At 38.2% G+C, this 22,226-nt stretch overlaps 1 protein-coding gene across 1 annotated transcript in view; it reads right to left on the bottom strand.

The window, feature by feature from the left end:
• Positions 1–22,226, bottom strand: part of BRAF (B-Raf proto-oncogene, serine/threonine kinase) — a 38,839-nt gene that overhangs the window by 10,937 nt on the left and 5,676 nt on the right. Inside the window, exons 5-15 of the mRNA XM_010174326.2 lie at positions 21,609–21,728; positions 13,054–13,213; positions 11,513–11,549; positions 9,987–10,106; positions 7,148–7,284; positions 6,349–6,466; positions 5,571–5,655; positions 3,398–3,574; positions 1,867–1,913; positions 1,164–1,282; positions 253–384 (exon numbers count right to left, since the gene is read on the bottom strand). Coding sequence (XP_010172628.1) covers positions 253–384; positions 1,164–1,282; positions 1,867–1,913; positions 3,398–3,574; positions 5,571–5,655; positions 6,349–6,466; positions 7,148–7,284; positions 9,987–10,106; positions 11,513–11,549; positions 13,054–13,213; positions 21,609–21,728 — 1,252 coding nt within the window. The remainder of the gene's footprint in view (positions 1–252; positions 385–1,163; positions 1,283–1,866; positions 1,914–3,397; positions 3,575–5,570; positions 5,656–6,348; positions 6,467–7,147; positions 7,285–9,986; positions 10,107–11,512; positions 11,550–13,053; positions 13,214–21,608; positions 21,729–22,226) is intronic.

Below are 22,226 nucleotides of genomic sequence, written 5' to 3'. Positions count from 1 at the left end.
GCAACCAGCTCAGAAGCTGAAAATCTATACTTGAAGTAAAAAAGAACAAAAAAAAAAACCCTCAAGAGAAGTAAGTAAATTGGTGCTACGTGGCTGAGGCAGATCTAGAAAATGCAGAAACATCATCTTATAAGATGAGAATGAGAAACACAAATCAAACACACAAAACATCAGGATGTGCATGTCACAAGGCTGAACCAATCTCTGTTTCAGGCCACAGGTGACTGAAGTCAATCCCCTCCTTTCCCTTACCTGGTCCCTGTTGTTGATGTTTGAGTATGGTAACTGCCCAGTCATCAATTCATAAAGAACAATCCCAAACGCATACACATCCGACTGAAAGCTATATGGGTTTTTATCTTGCATCCTAATAACTTCTGGTGCCTGTACCATAAAAGGAAAGAATTAGTTTTTATTTCACCATGTCAGGCTGCACCTCACATACCAGGAACAAAACATGGACTCGTCTGGAGTGCAACAGGTGCAAGGCCCACTCTTGCCTTCAGATGTTACTATGTCCTAATATAGAGTGGATCTTGACGTGAACCTCAAAATCCACTGTTTTGTTTTAGCTTGGTGACCCCTTTATTCCTCTATGACAAAACAAAATGACCTTGTCCAGGCTGAGAAGCTATTTTGAAACTAGAATTATAACAACACTGAAAATAATGCCAACTAGCAGAGCCTTAATTTTTTCAGGGAGAAAAGGAGAAAGTGGAGTTGCACAGGAGGTTGTAACTATATCAAAGACTTAAGACAGTTGTATGACCTCTTGAGAGTAATCATGCTCAAATCCTTTAAACTTAAAAGCATCTTACTTTTGGTAGAGCTAGTTCCTCTGCTCCTTTGCAGCATGTTTTCCATGGCTTTTCTTACCTTCTCCTCAACCCTGGATTAATCATACCCTTTTTCCTGACCATAATTTTTTTTCAGTTTAAACCCCACAATAAGGGGTGAAGACACTAAAGATTTTTTCTGACTACTGAGAAACATATGCTTAAAGAAGAACTGAAAAGCATTCATTTAGTTCTTCATATTACTGCTTGTCTTCCCTAGCTTAAGACAGCTTGTGTATGTCAGTGTGTTGGGTGGATAGTCTTTGAAACTCTGGCCAAAGGCAACTGAATTTGTTGAAACAAACACACCACTTCCCCCTTACTTACCATCCATAGAATAGATCCAGACAGCTGTTCCAACTGATGGGATCCGCTCCATCGCGATTTCACTGTAGCTAGACCAAAGTCACCTATTTTTACTGTGAGGTCTTCATGAAGAAAAATATCTAAGGGAGAAGCGTTAAGGGAAAACAAGAAAGCTGTGCTCCTCCTGTCCTACCAGAACAAACAGCTACAACTTGGCAACATTAGACATAACAGTTTTAACCATCCACTGCCCCTACAGAAGGTTTTCACATAATACAGGTTCTAAGCAGCCAGCATGGTGAATTACAGTACTTCAGGGTTTCGTAAGTAACGACCGGGCCAGCGCTGAACAGACCACGGTCCAGGTGGCTTTCTAGAAATGCCAAGTACTTTCTCAAAATGCCAAGTGCAAGAACAGCTGAAAATATTCCATGACTGAACTGGTGTAATTTTTTATTACATCTAGAAACGAATGATACAACAATCTGTAATACCACAACAGAACATGCGACATTACTGCAATCACATCAATAGACACAGTAAGTATTTGTTACTTTGCTGTCAGTGATATCACCTCTTCTCAACTAAATTTCAACTCAGCAAATATTCACACATGACAAGCTTTTCACATCACTAAGTTCATTTCTGGCAGGAAAAAAACTCCCCAAAACCAAAAACCAAGAATGTTGTCATGTTCCACAATCACATCTCTGGAAAAGGATACTATTACTCTTGAGGTCTCTGTGGATGATTGACTTGGCATGCAAATAACTGAAAAGAAACATTTTAGATTAGGTGGGTTAAATGATATTTCACTAATCAACTCAAATTCGCTGTATTACTGAAACAAAAATTCTGTAGCTATTCAACCTGCACATATTTATCAAGGTGGCAAACTTTCAGTTACCCATGATGGTTTCTGCAACAGTCACAGAAAAAAAACACACAAAATAAAATAAAGCTTAGATTTTCAGCCCAAACTCGTTGCCACTGAAGAATGAAATAACAATTATGCACCAACTTCTGCCTTTCAGTTCTAACTCAATATTCAGAATAAAAATAAAAGAACTTCGGTAGTTTCTGATACTGCATTCAGTGCTGAAGGTTCTGCCTCTCAGTCTTAATGGCAACTCTCAAGACACTTTGCAGGCTAGGTACAGCTTTAGGTAAGGTGTTTCTAAACTGTGGGAGCTAAACATGCTTCTGAGCCTCAATGTGTACTCAAGTATGCTGACTGCCTTTTAGTATGGGACGGGAAAAGAGATCCCCTGATTGCAGACTGGATAAACAGGTTGCAGGGAACAGAGGAGAGCACTTGCCCCACAGCACAGATACAGTCTAAATTAGGCAACTAGTCTCCCATGGTTCTTTGTTTAGTAGATGAGATTGGCACAGACCTGCTGGAGAAGCCCTGCTTTATGTCTCTGCTTTGAATCACACTCAGAAAACAGCTTCTGCATCTCTGCTAGCTACAGAGGGAGCCTGAGGAGATGAGCAGGCTAACTGAGGGCTGAGGCTGGTTGCTGCAAACACCTCCCCACCTCTTGACTGAAAATGTAATAGAATACTTAGTAGAAAAATGGCACAATTAACTGCAATCATCATGGTGGTTTTCCAGCTGGAGGGTGATTTCTCTGATCTTACATCGGTGTTCTGATTTTGACACACAATATTGGGATAGTTTTGTAAAATCTATCTCGCTCAATTGCCCTCTATGGGAGTGAGGATTATTTACAGTCCTTACAACAAAATAGGTATGTTTCATTCAAATGCTGAAATCTATTATTTAGAGAGCTACAACACTTAAAAGAAAAGGAGAAAAAAAATCGATTCTTTTTGCTAACAGGGTTGTTTGCCTTCTGTGTTATCTTACAGCATTCTGTCCTTTCGTTCACAGGGTGTTTCTTTTTAAACTATGTTTTATCTCCTACCATAAGACTATATGCACTGTGAAGAACATAAATCCTGAAACAGAAACATTTGCTCACAAGATGGAAAGTTTAACTACACTGTAATTATCTTTATTTTACTAACACTGTATTTCCTTGATTTGTATTTCCCTACGTTCCAAAAGAAGAACATAAAGTCTATTTCACTAAACAAAATAAACACTTCACCAAATGCTTTGATAATCAAGTCAGGACCCTGGGCTTGGCAAAGTGAGCAGATAGGAGGATGTATTTGCCAATGTCTGTCAGAGTGTGAAGGGGATGAGTGCCCCATCACTCATTTACAAACAATAATACAATACTTACTCCATGCCTTGTGCAGTCTGTCGTGCAATATCAATTAGTTTGATCATTTCAAATTTGGTCTCAATGATGTGTAGATGATGATATAAGCTAGACCCCTCACACCATTGTGTAACAATAGCCAACTGGGGTTTTGTTGAATAACCCATGAAAAGCAGGATATTCACATGTCGTGTTTTCCTGTTGGGGGAAAAAAAAAAAAATCAGGAGGAAATGAGGCAGATCAGGAAACCAGAAAAAACCCAGGCAGGTGTATCACAGTCTAAATATACATTTCCAAACATAAGTTGGTGGGTCAATCTCAACTTTTACTAAGTTAACATGATAACCTGTTTCTAGATTCAGTTTAATGAATTATTCCAGCAGTTAGCCTTTCTTAACATAATGACACAGAATAGCTCTTCTGGGGTTAGCACCACTTCCTCTTGCTTTTGCAAGCAACCCAGCACAGGACTGCTCAGAAGATTCTGTTACCACTAGGTCTTCTGGGACAGTGACAGTTCCTAGGCAGGTCTGCTTTTCTGTAACCCCCGTTCAGCTATGAGATGTTTCTGCCCATAAGGAGGACATCTAAAATTAAATTCCAGTCTCAGAGGCTTCCAGGAAGAACAACCCTTTCATTCAGAAACCATCAACACACTTCCTTGATAAGGCTTCAGTTTTTCTTAGTGCTTTATTTGACTAGAATTTTGTATTCTCTATGGAACCAGCATACAAGAAAGGACAAAAACTGTACCTCAGTAAGGTTATGATATGAACTTGTTTCCAAACAGCACTGGGAGAGACTGGAGTTCACCACAGAGATTTGGCCAAACTAAATCAAACCTATTTCAAAGACGGATTAACTCCAGAGAGAAAAACTTCACAACAAACAGTGCAGAGAGGATTATCTCAGCAGATATCCCAGTAGATTCAAGGCCTGAAAGAATCTACTGACACACTGTGAAATCTGAAAGATTCTCCTCACCCTCCAGGAGAGTCAATCACATTCTTATTGTCATCAAATGGATATGAAGAACTAGATACCTCCAAACATACCAATGAGAGATTACAAAGACGAGGCACCTAAGAATTCAGAAGTATTTCCTAGCTTTCCTAGAGGCTAAGGAAAAATAAAGGCAATCTTCTTCCAACACAGCTTGGAAGCAAAGGCAGTTAGCTCCCTGTTAATGAAACAGTCCAAGCTTAAAACCTGTGGCAGCTTCTTAAATCTATGCTGCTGCTGAAGATGACAGAGCTCTTCATGGTCTCTTACATTAAAAAACTAACACAGGAGCCTAGTGTAAACCCATTTGTCCTCTCAGCAATGCAGACCAGGACAGTTCTACACTATGTGACTGCCTTTTTCAGGCTCAAGGATTTGTCAAGTGATGCTGAGAATAACTGCTGAATGAACAGAAAATAAGCATTTCCTGGGGAAAAGGATTGGCCATCCCCTTTTCACCGTGTAAGCTTATTGGGGATGCTCCTCCAGCACAGGTGCCCAGCTCAACACATCAGTTTTCCAGAGGCAAAAACCTTCTTTCTATTTTGTTTTTTAAATCAGAATTATGCTTGAGACTGCTCAAGATTGTACTTGGATGCTAATCATCTTCCCTAATAAATATTCCATTGTATTGTGTTGATGGATCCTCTTTTAAGAGCTAAACTCAAGATAAATACTTCCTCTGAAAAATAACAAGCAATAGACATGAAAAAGGGAAATCAAGAAACGACTTTATGAGAAATACATCTTAAAAAAACCTCAAAGAGAAGTCAATGCTATTGAACAGAAACTATTAAACAACGGCTAATATGGGCAGTACTGGAGCTCAAACCCAACAATTAATCATGCTCTCCTTCAATCTCAAAATGTGCCTAAGAGGAAAGAAAGGCCTACAGTTCACACTTAGGCTTGACTGTGCCCTGAGGGTAGCAAAAACTAGTCCTGTCTTCGGCACTTCGGCGTTTGGACATACATATATTCACAACATAGGCAAATAAGACAAACAAATACAGGGGACAAAAGAACTAGCAATGGATAGAAAGAATATCTTAAAATGGCAAGTTGTATTTTCTGCCCAAAGTATCATTGTGAAGGAATGAGATCAACGTGTTCTAACGGAAATCTAAAATTCAATGATTAACGAAGCATGAACCTACACACGTTATTTTATGCCATTAAAAATATTCTTACCTGAGCACTCCTACTTCATTTTTGAACGCCTGTAACTGTTGAGGTGTGGGTGCCGTAACATTCAACATTTTCACTGCCACATCACCTTTAAAACAGCAGTAAGTGCCATTGATACATAACTCTCTACTGAGAAAATGCTGTACAGAGCATCAGAAATATCGAGATACCCCATTTTCTAGTTTTCATGAAATAAACCACTACAATATTAAAATAAGTGAATAGTCTGTAAAATGTATAAACACTATTCTTATTTTACTTTGAGAAATCCTAGTCAAGTCAAAGCATTCCAAATACACATTTGAAATCCTCATACATCGAGATGGATACTTCAGCCTTTCTAGCAATTATATTTTATCTTTACCCTAATAATTACCTAATTCAAAAGAACATGCAAGAGTTGAGTTTCTAAACAGTTTGAAGTTCTAACATTACCTATTTAGCACACTAATTATTAATTGTAAAAAACCATCTTTACGGCCCTTCAGTGGACTCTCCCCAGCATGTCTGTGTCTTTCTTGTAATGAGGAGCCCAAAACTGGACCCAGCACTCCAGGTGTGGCCTTACCAGTGCTGAGGGGAAGGATCACCTCCCTTGACCTGCTGGCAATGCCTTTCCTAATGCAGCCTTTGTGGCATGGGCACACTGCTACCTCATGTTCAACTTGGTGTCCACCAGAATTCCCAGGCGCTTTCCTGTGAAGCTGTTTTGCAGCTGGGTGGCCCCCAGCAGGCAATGTTACTTGCTTAAGAATAACTGTTTGCCATCACGGCCACATACCATGCCACTTTCCTTTGTAGACTGTTCCAAATGATCCAGATCCTATCCTTTGTCCAACAGTGATCTGTCCATCTGGTATTTCCCAATCATCACTGGAATCCCGCCGACCAAGGGTTTTCTTTATATATACGCATAAATAATAAAAAGGAAGAAAGAAAGTCCATTAATGTCTGTGAAAACAACTCCTTTGTTAAAGATTTGGTATCAGTATTTTATATCATTAAAGTCCTAAAAGAACTTTCTTTTTCAGATATTGCATTTGACTTCTCAAGCCAGCCATATGCAAAACCTCAGCACACAGTTATACTAAATTATTTCCTGGCATGAAATATTTGCCACAGGTTTCTGGCAGTGTTAAAACCAGGAAATATTAAGAAACTCTTATCAAAAAGGAAGTCTATTTTATTTTTCAATTCTTACTCAATCATAATGCTAAATTTTGAATTTAAAAAAATGCAGACATTTTTATGTATTGTTACATTTGAGAGTCACTAGAGAACAAAGTTCATGGATCATGATGGGAAAAGTTAAGCTGTTATTTGAAGGGAAACTGTCATTATAATATGAAGCACACCAAGACATTTGGGTGCATTAGAGTAAAAATGAGTATAGTCAATTATTTAAATGATTTCTATTTCAGTCCCACAATTTCAATATTCATTATGATCATTACCATACTCATCTTCAAAATAATTCAGAAGGCTTTGATGAAAGAAAACTGAGAGGAACACGATTGTGTAGTGTTTCTGTATCTCAAAGATACCACACTACGAATGAAAATAGCTGATCTTTCCCTTACCATTCTATTTCTGTCTTCTGAGGATGAGGATGATTTCCTTTCCCGTTGGGGTCCTGGTGATTTCTGTAACGCTTTCACATTGGTGAGTGACCCAGGCAATGAGGCAGGAGGTGTTGCAGACAAACCTGCAGTTGAACCTAAATTTTAGAAACACGATAATTTTATCTATAGGAAGCCAACTTGCAAGAATGTATTGATATTAGGTGCAAGAATTGTGTTTTAAGATGCAGTATCTCCAAACATCAATGTAAATGTTAAGAGGGAACAAACATATATTTGGATATTGTCCTAATAATAGATTAGTGCTCAAGTCTTAGATTTCTGGAAGAGACAAGTCTGTAGGAAACATCTCTGTATACCAGACAGTCCCCAGTCTCTTGCTAATGAATTATCAGAAGGAAATGTCTCTTAAATTGGGGAAAAAAAAAAAAAAAAAAAAAAAAGGTATTTTTTAATTCCACCAGTTTCTTTGAGAAGAAAAGCAATAGCATTTTAGTTAGCAGCAGCTACCTCTCACACTTCTTGTAGCTAACCTTTTAGGAATCCAATAAATAGCTGAAATACTGTACCCTGTAATCAAAATAGATTAAATGCAAAAAACTGAAATGTTTTCTAGTTGAGTCTCCAAGTGCCACCTGAAAACCATTTGGCTGTTTTAAAGCTATCTGTTAGCAGAGAGCTCTTATTTAAAAGTAAATCTTAGACTGTAGAAGGGATTAAGAAAGAACAAGTACTTTAGTTAGCTATTTGAAGCATATTCTATTAAATACAAAAAGAATAGTCCATCTGCAGTCTATATGTTATCTAAACAAATCTATTCAGGAAAATGTCACTAACAGAGCTGTGTTTCAGAGTCCCAGTGGCTCTTTACAAATAGAGCACTTCAACTAGACACTGCTTTTTAAAATACAGCATAATTATTTGTAACAAGGTTATGCTGACCCTCTCAACGCAAAGGACATAAAATAGGGTCAGTTGTTAATTAAATTCGTGGTGCTCTGCTAAACAACATAGTCATTATACAAGACCTCCAACATTCCAAAGCTTGCTTTCATGCCAGTGGTCTGGTAAGTGGTAGAAGACAATATTCCTCCTCATATTTCTTCAGAAGTCCTCTTCTTACCAAAAAAGTGTCTCCTAATGCCGACTTCAGTTCAGAAATTGACTTTGTAACTTTTAAAATTGTTGCTCGAGTTCAGTCACTCAGTGCGTGCTAATTTATCAGACTATATATATCCATCACCGCCTGTCCTCACTGAGCTAAAATCCATATACTTAGTGGAAGCACAAAATAATGACATACCAACCCATTAAAAACGGGACACAGCATCCTTAAGTTTGTCCCACATGCTAAAGCAACAATAATGTTGCATATTGGGCATCCTAACTGCATTTACAAGCAGTAGGAAGCCAGTGACCTGAAGGATGGTCTCCTGTTCATATCCATGTTATGGTCACTATACTGTCATGTATTTTTTTATATTATTTGTCTGAAATGACACATATATGGAATTAAATGTATGGTGTTCCCAGAACATGAGCAACTTTCCCAAAGTTTATTGCGTTTCAGACTTCCTCTGTAATAGCAAAGCTCTCCTAGAATGTATTTTCTTTAGAGGTAACTAAAGTCTCATACTTAAATTTTAATACCATCATATAGAAACATTAGCATAATATTCACCCTTTACCAAAAACACTTAGAGCACATGGTAGAACATTATAGTTAATCTGTTCATAATAATACCAGATGGTCTGTTTTCCAAGTTATTAGAGTAGAATACTTCAGATAATGCTGGACTTAAGTCATTAGCTTGGACTCTGAAGCTGTACATAATGTATGCCATTCTGTAGCCAGTTAGCTTGTTGGGAACACCTGTCTTCTTACAAAGACTTCTGGAAGAACTTTACAAGTTCATAAGGTGAACTCTTCTTGATATATTCTGAAACAAAAGTCTTTGAAACAGCCAAGATGGTAGCATTTGAAAACCACACTACATGCACTGAACTTCCTACTTCTACATGTATATATTTAGAAACAAATATTTACATTTTGTGCTATTACTCAGTAGCTGGTTTCTCAAGTATGTGAAATCCGCAGTTTTTTGGGATTTGGGGCAATACAACAGATCTGTTCAAATAATTCAGGCTTTAGGCCTGAATTATCCCCAGAGTCAATGACGTGAAAATGGAAGTTATTTTACATAGTACAGGACACAAACAAATACTGTTTCACTGGAAATTGACTAAGTAAATAAAAACTATATGGTCTAAACCATCTAGGGCCCCAATCTGGTATCAACAGCACATTCTCAAAATGAAGTATTTGCTGAAAGTTGAGATGACACATTACTGGAAAAGCTTGAGATCTAACAAGATATCAATGGAAATGTTTGTAATTAACATTTGATTTCCTAGATTACTTTTTAAAACAAAGAACATGAAATATAGAAAACTGATAAAACACTGAACTGACTTAAACTGAACAGTCAAGGAAATTCTAAGTTAAGGATGTCACTTTGTCTTTAAAAATCACTGCAATGCAATCCAAGGACCTTTGTTTAGAAAAATTATGTTAAGGCCCACATAAAAACCTCAACTATGAAATTCCTTGCTTTTGAAGATTTAAGTCAGACTTTGTTTAATTTTCAAGCATGTAAAGGTGAAAGTGAGTATGTGTGAAAAGCACATTCAAAGCATTCCAGCCAGGCCAAGCAAAAAACAGAGGTGTTTTGATAAACTCACACACTTACATACACACGGTGTGAGGGTGAGGCACAAACAGCATCTGTGGTTTTACTTATTTTGTTTGGGTGAAAACAAGAAAGAAGAGCCCAACTACCTCTGAACACTGGGCCAGGCTCAAAATCAAACACTATTTCACTGGGGACAGAATGAAGGAGGGGACTGGGAGTCCGGGATTGGTATTTCCGAAGACAGCGCATCAGCTGGTTCAAAGGGGCTGTTAGAGAGAAAGAGACGGGCAGGCAGAGACAGAAAGACAGACACATAGAAGAAATGAAAGAAGTCATGGGAAATAACTAGGATGCTTTGACTCCTATTCATAGATTGCTTCTGTACTTTGAAGAAAAAAAAAGTAGTCAATTACTAATAACACCGTTTCAGGACTGGGAACAGCCAATTGTTTTCAGATGCCAAGCAGACAGTTTATGATCAAAAGTTAAAACCAACATGATAGTACAACATTTAAATGCTGGACAAAATGGGCAAAACTGTGGAGAGCCACACCTATCAACACATACAAAAATAGCTAGAACTGGCAACTTTAAATTAGTAGGCTTGCAGGATTAAATGAAATCTCTTTTTAGAAAACATTCTATTGCTGGCATAAGGAAAAGCAGCTCCATCAAACACAACACAGTGGGTAGGTACCATCCTACCAACTACCAGGTTGGGATGGGAGAAACAAAGTCCATAATAGCCCACAGTACAAAACCTCAGAGATCAGGGCAGAGTGCACTAAGGTAATTCAGACTTATGGCTGAAGCAAGTTTTAATTAGTAGATGACTGTGTTAATTACTTGGAGTTGGAAAAACTGTCATATGCCTGCCCTACTTATTATTTCTTTATTTCTATTATTTCTATATTATTATTATATTCATAGGAATAAATACAGCACATAAGAAGCCCTCTTAGGACCTTGACAGCCAGCAGAAGTGACTTAATAGGTCCGTGCATAACATGTAAAGAAAAATAAATCTTCTGGCACTAGTTCTGACTTAACTGTGAATTAGGGCTGTGCATTACTGAAGGAAACATAAAATGACCTGGCTTTAGCATAAGGTCCTAACAGCTTGGTTCCAAGAGTAGCACAGGCATGCAGTACAGCAAAGCAGCATCTTCAGCAGGGGTAGAGGGGGAGAAGAACTGGAGTATTTCATGCTGCTTTAGGATGCAGCAGTTTGTATGGAAGGTCCATCTACCATGTTGATGGTTTTCAATGAAAACCCCTGTTGTTTCCATAAGTGGAAAGGTAACAACAGGCATAAAAATCTTTGAGAGAGAGTTGGGAAGCTGTAGCATATCTGTGTGCAGCCATGTAGAGTGAATGAGTGTGTGTGAGAGCAAAAAAGTGACGGTGCAAGGTAATTTTAAAACTAAAAAACAAGATACCACTTCAGAACTTTTTCTCCTTCCATCTCCCCCACTCCCAGAATGACCAGCAAATGACTCAAATCTTTGTCAGACAAATATTAAGTTCATGGACAAGCAAATGTAAATTTTATTTTTTTTTTTTCTAGTCATATCTTCCTTTGTGCCTGTGTTGAAGGAAGGAGAACAAAGGGAAGGGACAGAGAGGGTGTGTAATCAAATACAGCACAGTAGGTAGTTTAAACACTACTTACCTCCCTCTCCTCGTAAACCCTGGTCTCTAATCAAGTCCTATAAATAAAAAAAAGTGTTTAATTTAGGTATTATAATTTACATTCCACAATCAATTGAGATTAATCAAACCAAGATTACATAACTTCATATGTTGTCCTCGAAATAAAAGTTGTTTCCTAGCCTGGCTTACTAATAGCAGCGACTCCAAAGAACTATTTATAACAACTAGTACTAAACTTTTCAAAATTAGTTGCTTTTAAACAGCATCTCTCAGTAGTAAAGGGAAATGTACCCCACCCAAAGTAGACGATGACATTAAAATATTGATTTAAACACACAGTTGGCCAAAATGCATGAAGAAATATTGAACCAAATATTCTAGTTACAGTGTTTGTGGCACAAATTATTTGAACTGTCATATCAGAAGTGGGGACATCAATTTCCTGTACTGAGGTCCATCAGTCAAATGAGTTCTGCTTTGTTTTTTCTTGTAACAAAGCACTTCATTTGCATAGCCAGGCACACTCAGTTCTTCTCAGAAATGACTAACTGCAAAAGGTTTCCTTCATTTGCAATCCACTGTGAACTTGGAGTATCTTTTACAGCATATCCAGACTAAAAGCTAACTACACTAGGGATTTTCTAAACAGAAGAAAAATTAAAAATTCTAGCAGTTTCCCTTGGTACATCCATTTTCATCATAAAGCTTTTTTTTTTTTTTTGCTACACAATTATTTTATTCCTTTATATACCTGCACTGCTGCTGAAAGCAGTGGTCCTGCCTCATACCGTACGCAAACGTCTATGCGGCCACACTCTTAATACTCAACTAACATTTCACCTTTCACTCAGCTCACATGCAAAACAGATTTTGTGCTTCAGCATCCAGATCCAGGCAGACTTCAAGACTGCTCACTTATTTCGAGAGAGTAGACTTGAGGGCAAACTACAAGCTGTATATGTTAGCAAAATTAGGTTGTTGTGACCAACATTTTGAAAGATCCTAGAAAACAAGTGTAGCTATTTCTGAATGCTCTGAAAGAATGCTCAGAACAATATGTACCAGGCTTTTGAAAACCTAAAGAACAGTCAATAAATCTGAACTCACCTTACTGAAACAATTTAATTTTCTTCAATGCCAGAAATATTACTTGAATTACAAATCCTAAATATCTCTATCTTGGATATAAAGAAATATAATGGTTCGGTAGAGTGGTTACTGGCTGTCATATCCTTAATGTTGTGGTACAGCTAGCAGCCTGAGCCTTGGGGCTAATGACAAAAAAAGAAGAGCAGTGGTTTGTGGTAGAGTGTTTCTTTCAAAATGGAAGAGCAGGGCTGTCAAAAGGCAGTTCTGCTTTTGGAGAATGGGTTATTTGCATTCTTACAGCTCTCAATATCAAAAGTGTCTAACATGGGATCTATGAAGATTCCGACAAACCACCAAGGATTAGCTTAGAAACACAGAACTCGTATGTAGACAGGACAAACTTAACACACTGATATCCATACGGGAAATATCAAATCTACTACTCCTGATCCAAACATTATTAATACTTACATCAATATTGACTGGCTCAATTGTATTGATGTGAACGTTGGGAGCTGAAGAGGATCGGTCACGTTGCCCAAATTGATTCCGATGGTCTTCATCTGCTGGTCGGAGGGGCTGTGGGATTGGAATGGATTTTGAAGGAGAAGGACTAGGGAGAATTGGTGGTCTGAGAAACAAAGTCAAGGAAAAAGAGGATTTAGGTCTACAAATGGCTTCGAATACTGCATAGTGGGTGTGGTAAGTCCTTTTCAACTATAATACTACATACATTAAAAAAACTGATCTAAAGGCCTGCATGAGAACAATTTATAACAATCTCTACCCCCCTATAATCAATTGCAACAACTCTCTACTGTACAAACTACCTAATTACTATGAAGTGTTCTAGTTAAACCAAAAAAACCCCTAACATTCCATACCAAACTAGAAATAATAAATCCTGATTTAAAAAAATTAATGTAGCCCAACATGCACTGCAGATAGCAAGATACTCTGCAGTTTCTTCACTTCAGAGTTAATGCAATATATTCTTTTTAATGACAACCTACTAAGAACTAAAAACGCTTAACATCTCACATCAACATTACAGTTACAAGATGTCACAAAACAAATTGTATGGACGGGATTATTGTCCAATGAAGAAAGACTGAAAATTACACACTGGTCACTCAACATAATTAATGTAATATGAATTACTAATACTAAAAATAACCATATCACCTCAACCTTTAAGAAATAACTTTGAATAGTGCAACATTTCAAATGTTATTTACAGTGCTACAGTTAGGCAATACAATAGATTCGACTTGAAAGGTAAGTGTTCAGACTATACAGACAAATTTTCTGAAGAAATGCAAATGCTACCAGTCATAAATGTAAATAAAGTCTTTAATTTATGGTATCATGAATCATATATTTAAAAGACAAAACATCTAAACACTTGCTTTTTCATTTTTAAGGAGGCAGAATGCCACTTTGGTTATCTGTTTATTTTGTTAAAGCACAATAAATTGATACTCGTGTCTTACTCAAGTAACGGTCAGTCACTGTTAAGTCTAACAATTCAATTTAATGGATATAAGGCAAAAGGTCAACGAGGAACATCTGCCACCTTTGTCAAAGAAAATTTTATGTTCAAATACACATGATATCGGTTTTTAGAACTTACAGGAAACACAACTCCCAAGAGAGGAGTAGAGTCCTCCAGCCATTCAGTTAGTCATGAGTTAGTAACCATGCCCACAAAGGCAATGCCCACAGGGAAGAAGCTTCAGAAACAAACCATATAGAGGCATACAGCAGCAACAGGTCCTGGTGCCACTTCCTGTAAGTGAACACCCGTTGGCCTCTCCAAAGATCTTCAGGGGCAACTAACATTTTCAACAGGCCCTCTTGGCATTTTTGCAGAAACAGGCCTGCTTTAAAGACTATTACCCTGCCTTTCATTGAAGAGTTTATACAGTTTGGCACTGGTCCCAGAACTCAGTGCTATCTGTATTCTAAGTACTTGTCATCTTTCCCTTCCTGGCCAACAGCCTCACAACCGAGAATGGCAAAACAGAGTGCTTGCGAATTAATTCAAACAACAGCCTGGTACGTCTCATAATAAAATACATAGATTATGTCTGGGAAGTGAGGAGGAAGAAGCACAGGTAGTGGGTTTAACCCTGCTTAACTTTTTTAAATAGTTACCTATTGTCAAATGCCAGAATATAGATATCAGGAAGATACTGGTAAGAAATGAACTGAAACTGCCAACAGACAAACCTCGGAGAAAGGGCCCTGAACAGCCCAGCACTTCAGAAGACATGCAGAATTTCAGAAATGTTTTTTAAATGCAGTTGATGTACATATACACAAACTAAAGTTTTCATTCATTGCTAACAGGTGTCTCTGGGTAAAATCTTTTCTGTTGTAGATGAGGAAGTTTTGAACTCATTAACATTTTTGTAAGGAAATCATGCAACTAGAACCCACATCAGGAGATGGGACACTGCACAGATCAAGTGCAGGACTCGGTTGACTTTCTAAGGCACTGTATTTTCATGTTAAGGCAAGCGTGTCAGATGCTGCACAGAAATATTTCAGAAGAAAAGCCTAAGAAGTGTCTCAGCCAGACCAGTGTTGTCATTGTTGGGACAGCTAACTCCTGCTAGGTATTACAGAGTTCTCAGTAATGATGACATTAAGGGAAATGGGTAACAACAAACAGCAGATCATCGCACTGCGACTGTGAGACAGCATTTGAGCTCTGTCACATGATGAGAACAGAAACAATCAGGTTTTCTGTGATCACGAGTAAGTCAAGTGAGAGAAAAACCAAATTGCAGAGATATAATTTCAGTTTCATCCTCCTTTGAGTCATAAATGGTCATCTGCTAAGGGAATCTGCAAATATTTATTTATTTCTGGTCAGAGGTCATCATGCCCATCATATTGCTAGCACAGATCGCACACTTTGTCATACCATGTTTGAAAACAATTTGAATAGCTTTTTCTACTCATTAAATTCTAACTGGAGGAAGTTCAGATCTTCAGAAAACAATTACAGCCTTATAAAGAACTCTCTTTTTTGGAGTCTCTAAATTATTATGAGGAGGATCTCTGGGCTTTACACACCAAAGAATCCAGAGATGGGAATCTCATAAGCAGTTAGCTGCGTGCTCCATTTGTACAATCAGGATTTCATTAATGAATGGGTGTCCTCGTGGCACCCTCACAAAAAAGTAGGTTATTTTTGCTAAATGGGAATTTTGCTTGAAAAAGGTAACTAGTGAAGAGAAGGACACAGTTTGCTAGCCAAGATGGCCTACTGAGATCACAAGCTCAGAAGAGATTACCACCAGCCTGTGACTGTGTGTGGCAAAAGCTGTATCTTGATCCACATCAAGATCTTGATCTACAGAAAACACGTCACCACAAAGAACGCAGCAATCATCTTAGTTACCATAAGTCCCTTCTTATAGCATTCCTAAATTTTAATTATCCAGGAGGGTAAAAAGGACCACTGGAGCAAAAAGGACCAGCCATCATCATTTGGAAAAGGGCGATGTTGTCTGGTTCTGTAGGCTATGTAAACATAGTGCCAGCAAAAAAAAAGAAAAATAAAAATCATGAGGACCAGAACACAACTGCTACAGAGAACTATTTACCGTGGCATACAGGTACAGCAGGGTGGAGCTTAAAGGAACAGCAGTTTAAATACCAGGATCTGAGTTTCTGTTGCTCCTGTGGCCTTTGTGAGCAGTTAACAGCCAACCCACTAGCTAGAGACGACCTTCTACAAATAAGAAGGTCAATAGTCTGATATATTACAGAGGTTATACCACCTTGTCTTGCACACTTTCTTCCAGCCTCTTAGAAGTGGGCATTCCTTTAACAAACAGTTCTCAGCTTTTCAGGCAACAAGCTGATAGAGGTGTCAAATCTCCATTTTATCTCCATGTTTATGACCTTTCCTGGCAATATGACAGAACATGCTTTTTCCTTGGACCGTATATTTAGGATAAGCACATTGTTCCCTCCCTTTTTATCAAGACAAAACAGAAGGAGGTTTTGTCAGGAGACAAGAGTAATTGCAGACAAATGTAGATTTCAGCCTTTGCCAATCACAACAAGTGTCAACTTGTCTACAGATTTACTATTCTACAAAACTGGGTCCATGGAAAAGAGGAAGGTAACTCACAAAAGTGTGTACACATACTACATTATATATAAACAAACAATTTCATAAAATCATAGACAGTACCTCCACCAGATCTTAAAACTTGCAATGTACAACTTAGTTCACTTTACAAATATGAAAGAAAATTTTAATACATATTTTCCTCAATTTCCTTTAACTCACCAATGTGATGTTTTATATATTTAAGAGCTGGTCTACTCAGGAAAGATTTTTCTTAGAAGAGGTTTGCTTAGGATTCAAGATTTTTGCTTGAATTTTTATTTTGCTGTAGTTAGGCAAATAGTTAAACTGAAAATTCACATTTACTTCGCCTCAGTCATAGGGCATGTGGCACTTCCCTTTTACAATGACAGCATCTCTACTGATTTTTCTTCGCCTCCTCCCATCCTGAACAAGCGCATCTCAGTTTAGCCACAGAGCTCTGTGCAGTGCACACTATTCACCTGGTACACTGCATACTCAGACCCAAGCCAAACCTACTGCAAAAGAAAATGCCTAACAAGGCTGCTCTTTTTTTTGTTTACACCAAAGTACAATTGGCTTTGGTTTTTGTTATTACTATTAACGAAGAACACAGTGCATTTCCAGGCAGTTTCTAAGGACTGCTAGGGACCTGGGATACAGGCAAACTGTAAATTTTGGAGGTCAAACATGTTCTAATTTAATTATTGTGGTACTTCATAGATATTGCCAGAAAATGAATTTTTTTTTTCTTTCTTTCTCTACCTCTGCAGCCTGGAAGTAGTCCATAACACCAAATCAAATACTGATTTGGAGAAAAGGATAGCAGTACAAGTTTGTAACTACAAACTAGAGAAGATCACTCTTACAGCATCCCAGGAAGTCAGTTTAAAAGCATCATGGGACAGATCTGTTACAGTCATAACCTCATATGGAGTAGTGCATTTTTCTACACCATAACTTGTTTTCATCCATGTTGGCTTGTAGGTGAAAAACAACTGCCAGGATTATCACAATGGTGTCCATTTACACTGGCCTGTGGGCCCAGATTAAAGCTCAGCAATGCTTTCCTAAAATTTTTGATATCTAGAGAACCCATACAGCTGTCGTTAGCCCTCCAAACCAGGTTTCAGTTCACTAGCATGTTTTTGCAAATAAGGTTTTGGGGAGCAAGAGGTTTCCCCCACCTGTTGTACAGACAATTTTTCTAAAGATTTTGGTACAGGCCCTTTCTGCTCACCAAGAACACATATGCATATCAAGTTGGATATTGTAGGAAGCCTGCTAACATTACATGGAGTGGTCTAGTGGCAAAATTTTTAGGGCAGAAGTTCATAATTGTTTTCTGCAATAAAAGACAAAGCTATTGCTCACTAAACACATAGGGATCTAAATGGTGGCGTAGTACTAAATACATTGTAAGACTTGGTTTCCTTGGCTTTTCACAAGCTCTTCTAGATGTTCGAATATCTTCATCCGAGGCAGAATGATCAGTGAACATTTGGAAGACAAAGGAAAGCAGAGGTGTTTAATCACAGGCTGGAGCCTGCTCTAAGGCAGGGACTGGCAAGCTTCCAAGAATGGTGCATCAGACAGTCCCCGCTTTCTTCCTCAAATTTAGAAGATTAAGCATGTTGTGAAATGTTGTTTTTCAAAGAGCCAAGGTGTTGCCAACCTGCCTGCTATCAGTGTTCTGCCTCCAGCAAAGCAGACGCTTCCAGTTTTTATCAAGTCCAACCTGACTCTGTGCTATGCAAAGTCTGACCACGCACCCCCCCACCACCACAGGTTACTTACCCTGCCATAATATCTGCCTCATGAGTTTGCTGAGTTTTGCCCAACATGACATCATCTGAGAGAATAGATGGAAGTTGAAAAAGAAAACTGGAATATTTTGAATAGCTAATCTCTCCTCTTCTCATACATCTCTAAGATCCAGGGAACTGGGTTCACAGAAATTCTGTGCTCATATTCTTTGAGCAAAGATACAGAAGAAACTTTATGACAGTGCAATGAATGAAATGAATACAATGTATTATATACAGTTTGCGTACTTCAATTTTATTACAAATGGCTATTATTAGGGAGACCTACACTTTTAGTAATTCTTTCCAGTTAAGCGCAGTTTGTAACTAAAATGACTGCTATGGCACAACAGGATAGTGTAAACTGAAAAAACTAAAATGGGACAGAAGACCTAATATGGAGGCTGGACACATTTTTATATGGGGTTAAGAAATGCGCAAGTGGGACCATACGTGCTCCCTTATCTCAGGGTGGAAGGTCTGGAGGGGCTGCCTATAGCTTACAGTTGAAAGAATGAAAGGCTACAGGACTGGATTGCTTTAGGATGTTACACATGAGCAAAGTGAAACAAAGTTCTCCAGCATGTTTAGCAGCTTTTGCATCATGTCCAGTGGTCTTTTCCTTTATGTCCCTTTCTCTTTGCAACTTCTCCATGTGATCCCTTGACAATTTCTCAGCACGTCACACATGCCTTTGCTCTTGAGCTTGTCTTGCAACACAAACTCTTCCTTTCTTTGGGCACTTTGCCTGTCGCTGGAATCCCTTCACAAGGCTAGAGGTGAAGGAAGATGTTTGCCTTCTCTTTCCTCAGGTTTACCAATCGATTAGTAACATCCCTTCCTTTGTGGGCTGTGCCATGCAAGATGCTAGGAGAACAGAGAAATCAAAGGTACAGTTATTAAACTAGTAAGTGTTAAAAAAGCGCTGGTTCCTTGTATTTTCAATCCCATTGCCCAACTCTTGAATTTCAATCCCCTACTCTCTTCCCAGACAAGATAACCTCAAACGTCAGACTTTTTTTTTTTTTTTAATTATTATTCCAGTTGAACTTTTTTCCTATATTGCAGCAGTACCCTTTAACAAAACTGCAAGTATAAGATTTTATAGAAAAGGCCAGCATTATTTTTTTTTTTTTTACTCAAAAAAATTCAGGGAAATTAATATTTCCACAATTAGGTCTTTAAAAAGCAGAGAAATATTTTAAAGAAAGGCAAAAGGATAATTGGAGAAAGGTATGGACACTGCTATATGCCCAAACAATAGCACTGGAACTGCTTATGGAAAGGAAATACTACAAACACAGATGCCTGGGGAAAATTGCGTGACTTCATAACATGCATACTACTTATGAGCAGATAATCATAAACGATTTTCAAAATTAACAGATTTATGGAGGCATGACATATGCTTTTTTTTTTCCACTTTAACAACAAAGTGTATAGCAAGGCAAAAAAGGAAAAAGTAGAAAGCTAGGAACAGCTCCTGCAACCACAAATATTTACAGATGCAACACTTAGGAAAAGCTCCTTAACCTCAACTGGCAAGTATATTTAAATGTTAACTTTTTTATATATGCGAAGTTAAAAACCTGAAGGCATTAACCAGCTTTGGTCTCAGTTTTTCTTTTCAGTTTTTACTTGACAAAACTAAGACTGCCTGAAGCAGTGCATGTATCAGTTAAGATAATCCATCCTGTTGTATCCTCATAAACTGGTAAGAAAGCACAAATGTGAGGCAGAAGCAATTGAAAAGTAAGAAAATTTAGCATATACCAGATTAGGGTTGGGGCTATACAGTGCCTTTGGCATCCACAGGAGTTTAATGCAGTTGGTACGAACAAGCTTCTTCACAGATTAACAGTTCTAGCCTGGTTGTTGTACCATGAGAAAGGCAAAGCCTGCTTGGCTTACAGAACCTTGTCCACCATATGCTGTACTAACATCCATGGGATATAAAGGCAACATCCACTACCTGGAAGAGGCACTTCCAAATTTACTTGAAACTGCACAAAACAATACAGACAAGAACATTATCTGTCTTTGTACTTACCAAATGAGGTTCCCTCTGCAGTACTGTCAATCTGTTTTCCTGGGAGGCATCATATTTGGTCTTTCATAAAGTAGACTTGGCTGACCAGGGAATTTCTCTTCTAGTTAGAGTCCATAGGTGCCTGTGGAGCTTCCAGCTATGTCTCTGCTTTAGTTTGGGCAAAATGCTCAAATGCTCACTATTCCAAGAGAGCCTCTTTGACAAATTCAGTTCATCTCCATGCAGCACATGTGTCCTAGGAATGTTTTTCTGAAGGCTTTTGTATTTGGTGTTCTTAATAAATCTGCATCAGGTTTCTTGACTTCAGTACACATCCTTGAGTTACTCTTTCTGAAGACTTACTCAACTATCTAGTGCTGGGTGGTGTCAGTGTCTTAGCTACTGGGAACATAATCTAAATATGATTAGTAATCTCTTCACAGACAGAGGGTCCAGAATCTTTGTTGGAAATACAGGGGATGAAGGCTGTATTCATGTGCTCAGTTTTAGAAGTCTAATTTTACACAACCCAGATCTGCAGTAAACAGATGCTATTGATATATCCTAACATCTAAGTATGAGGAAGATAGTTGGTCTGGAGGATACTAAAGCAATGTATACATGGAAAAGCTACTAAAGCAGTATTATGAACCTGGAAATGGCATTTGTTCACACCAGTCTTACAGTGGTGTGTCTTATTCTGAAACAGAGGTATGTCACTTCAAGGCAAATAAACTGTAGTTTGATAACAAACTAAAATAATTTGTGTTTATACAGTTTTGGTTTGTATTAAGTATAAAATCTTTCCAGTTTAGACCAGGTCTAAGCTTCTGTGTAGAAGAAATTATTTAACAGGTAAGGCCCCAATTCTACAGACATTTATGCACATGTTTAACTTGGGTTTTTTACTAATTTGTATCGTTCACGTGAATGAAAACATTCACTTCTTTAAAGTTAAGTACAGGTGGATACAGTTGCATGACAAGCCAGATTACAAAAATGTAGAGAGAGTTACAAGGCAGTATTTTGAGTGTTTCTAAGCATACAGTACGTTATTAAACATTTTTTTTTAAGGTCATACCCAACAGAATCTGAAGAGGGCACTGAGGGGTACGATCCAGATGCTGGGGTGGTGTCTCCTAAGGAGGCCTCCTCCTGTGGTATGGGGTGATGTTCAAAGAACTTGGAGACAAACAGCAAACTGTGAGGCAAGAACAAAACAAAAACATCCTAACTTGTGCAAAACCCAGAAGCTTCACAATATAACACCCAAAGATTGAAAAAACCGCAAACTCACCAATCAAATTCCAAATTCTAAAATGAAGACTACACTAACACATTCATCTGCAAGATTTGTTAAAAAAAAAAAAGTATTTACTTGACAAAGGATCAAAACACCATGCCTTAAGCATACCTTTGTGGAAAGTATTTTTTAATAGAATCATAGAAAGGTTAGGGTTGGAAGGGACCTTATGAGAGTGGAGTAGAGGGGCAGAATCACCTCCCTCGACCTGCTGGACACGCTTCTCTTGATACAGTTATTGGCCTTCTGGGCTGCAAACACACATTGCCGGCTCATGTTCAGCTTCTCACCCACCACCACCTCCAAGTCCTTCTCTTCAGAGCTGGCCTCAATCCACTCATCGCCCAGCCTGTATTTATGTTTGGGATTGCCCCGACCCAGGTGCAGGACCTTGCA

This window comes from Antrostomus carolinensis, unplaced genomic scaffold (genome assembly GCF_000700745.2).
Source record: "Antrostomus carolinensis isolate BGI_N321 unplaced genomic scaffold, ASM70074v2 scaffold4128, whole genome shotgun sequence".
Classification (NCBI taxonomy): domain Eukaryota; kingdom Metazoa; phylum Chordata; class Aves; order Caprimulgiformes; family Caprimulgidae; genus Antrostomus; species Antrostomus carolinensis.
This window is presented reverse-complemented; position numbering and strand designations above follow the sequence as displayed.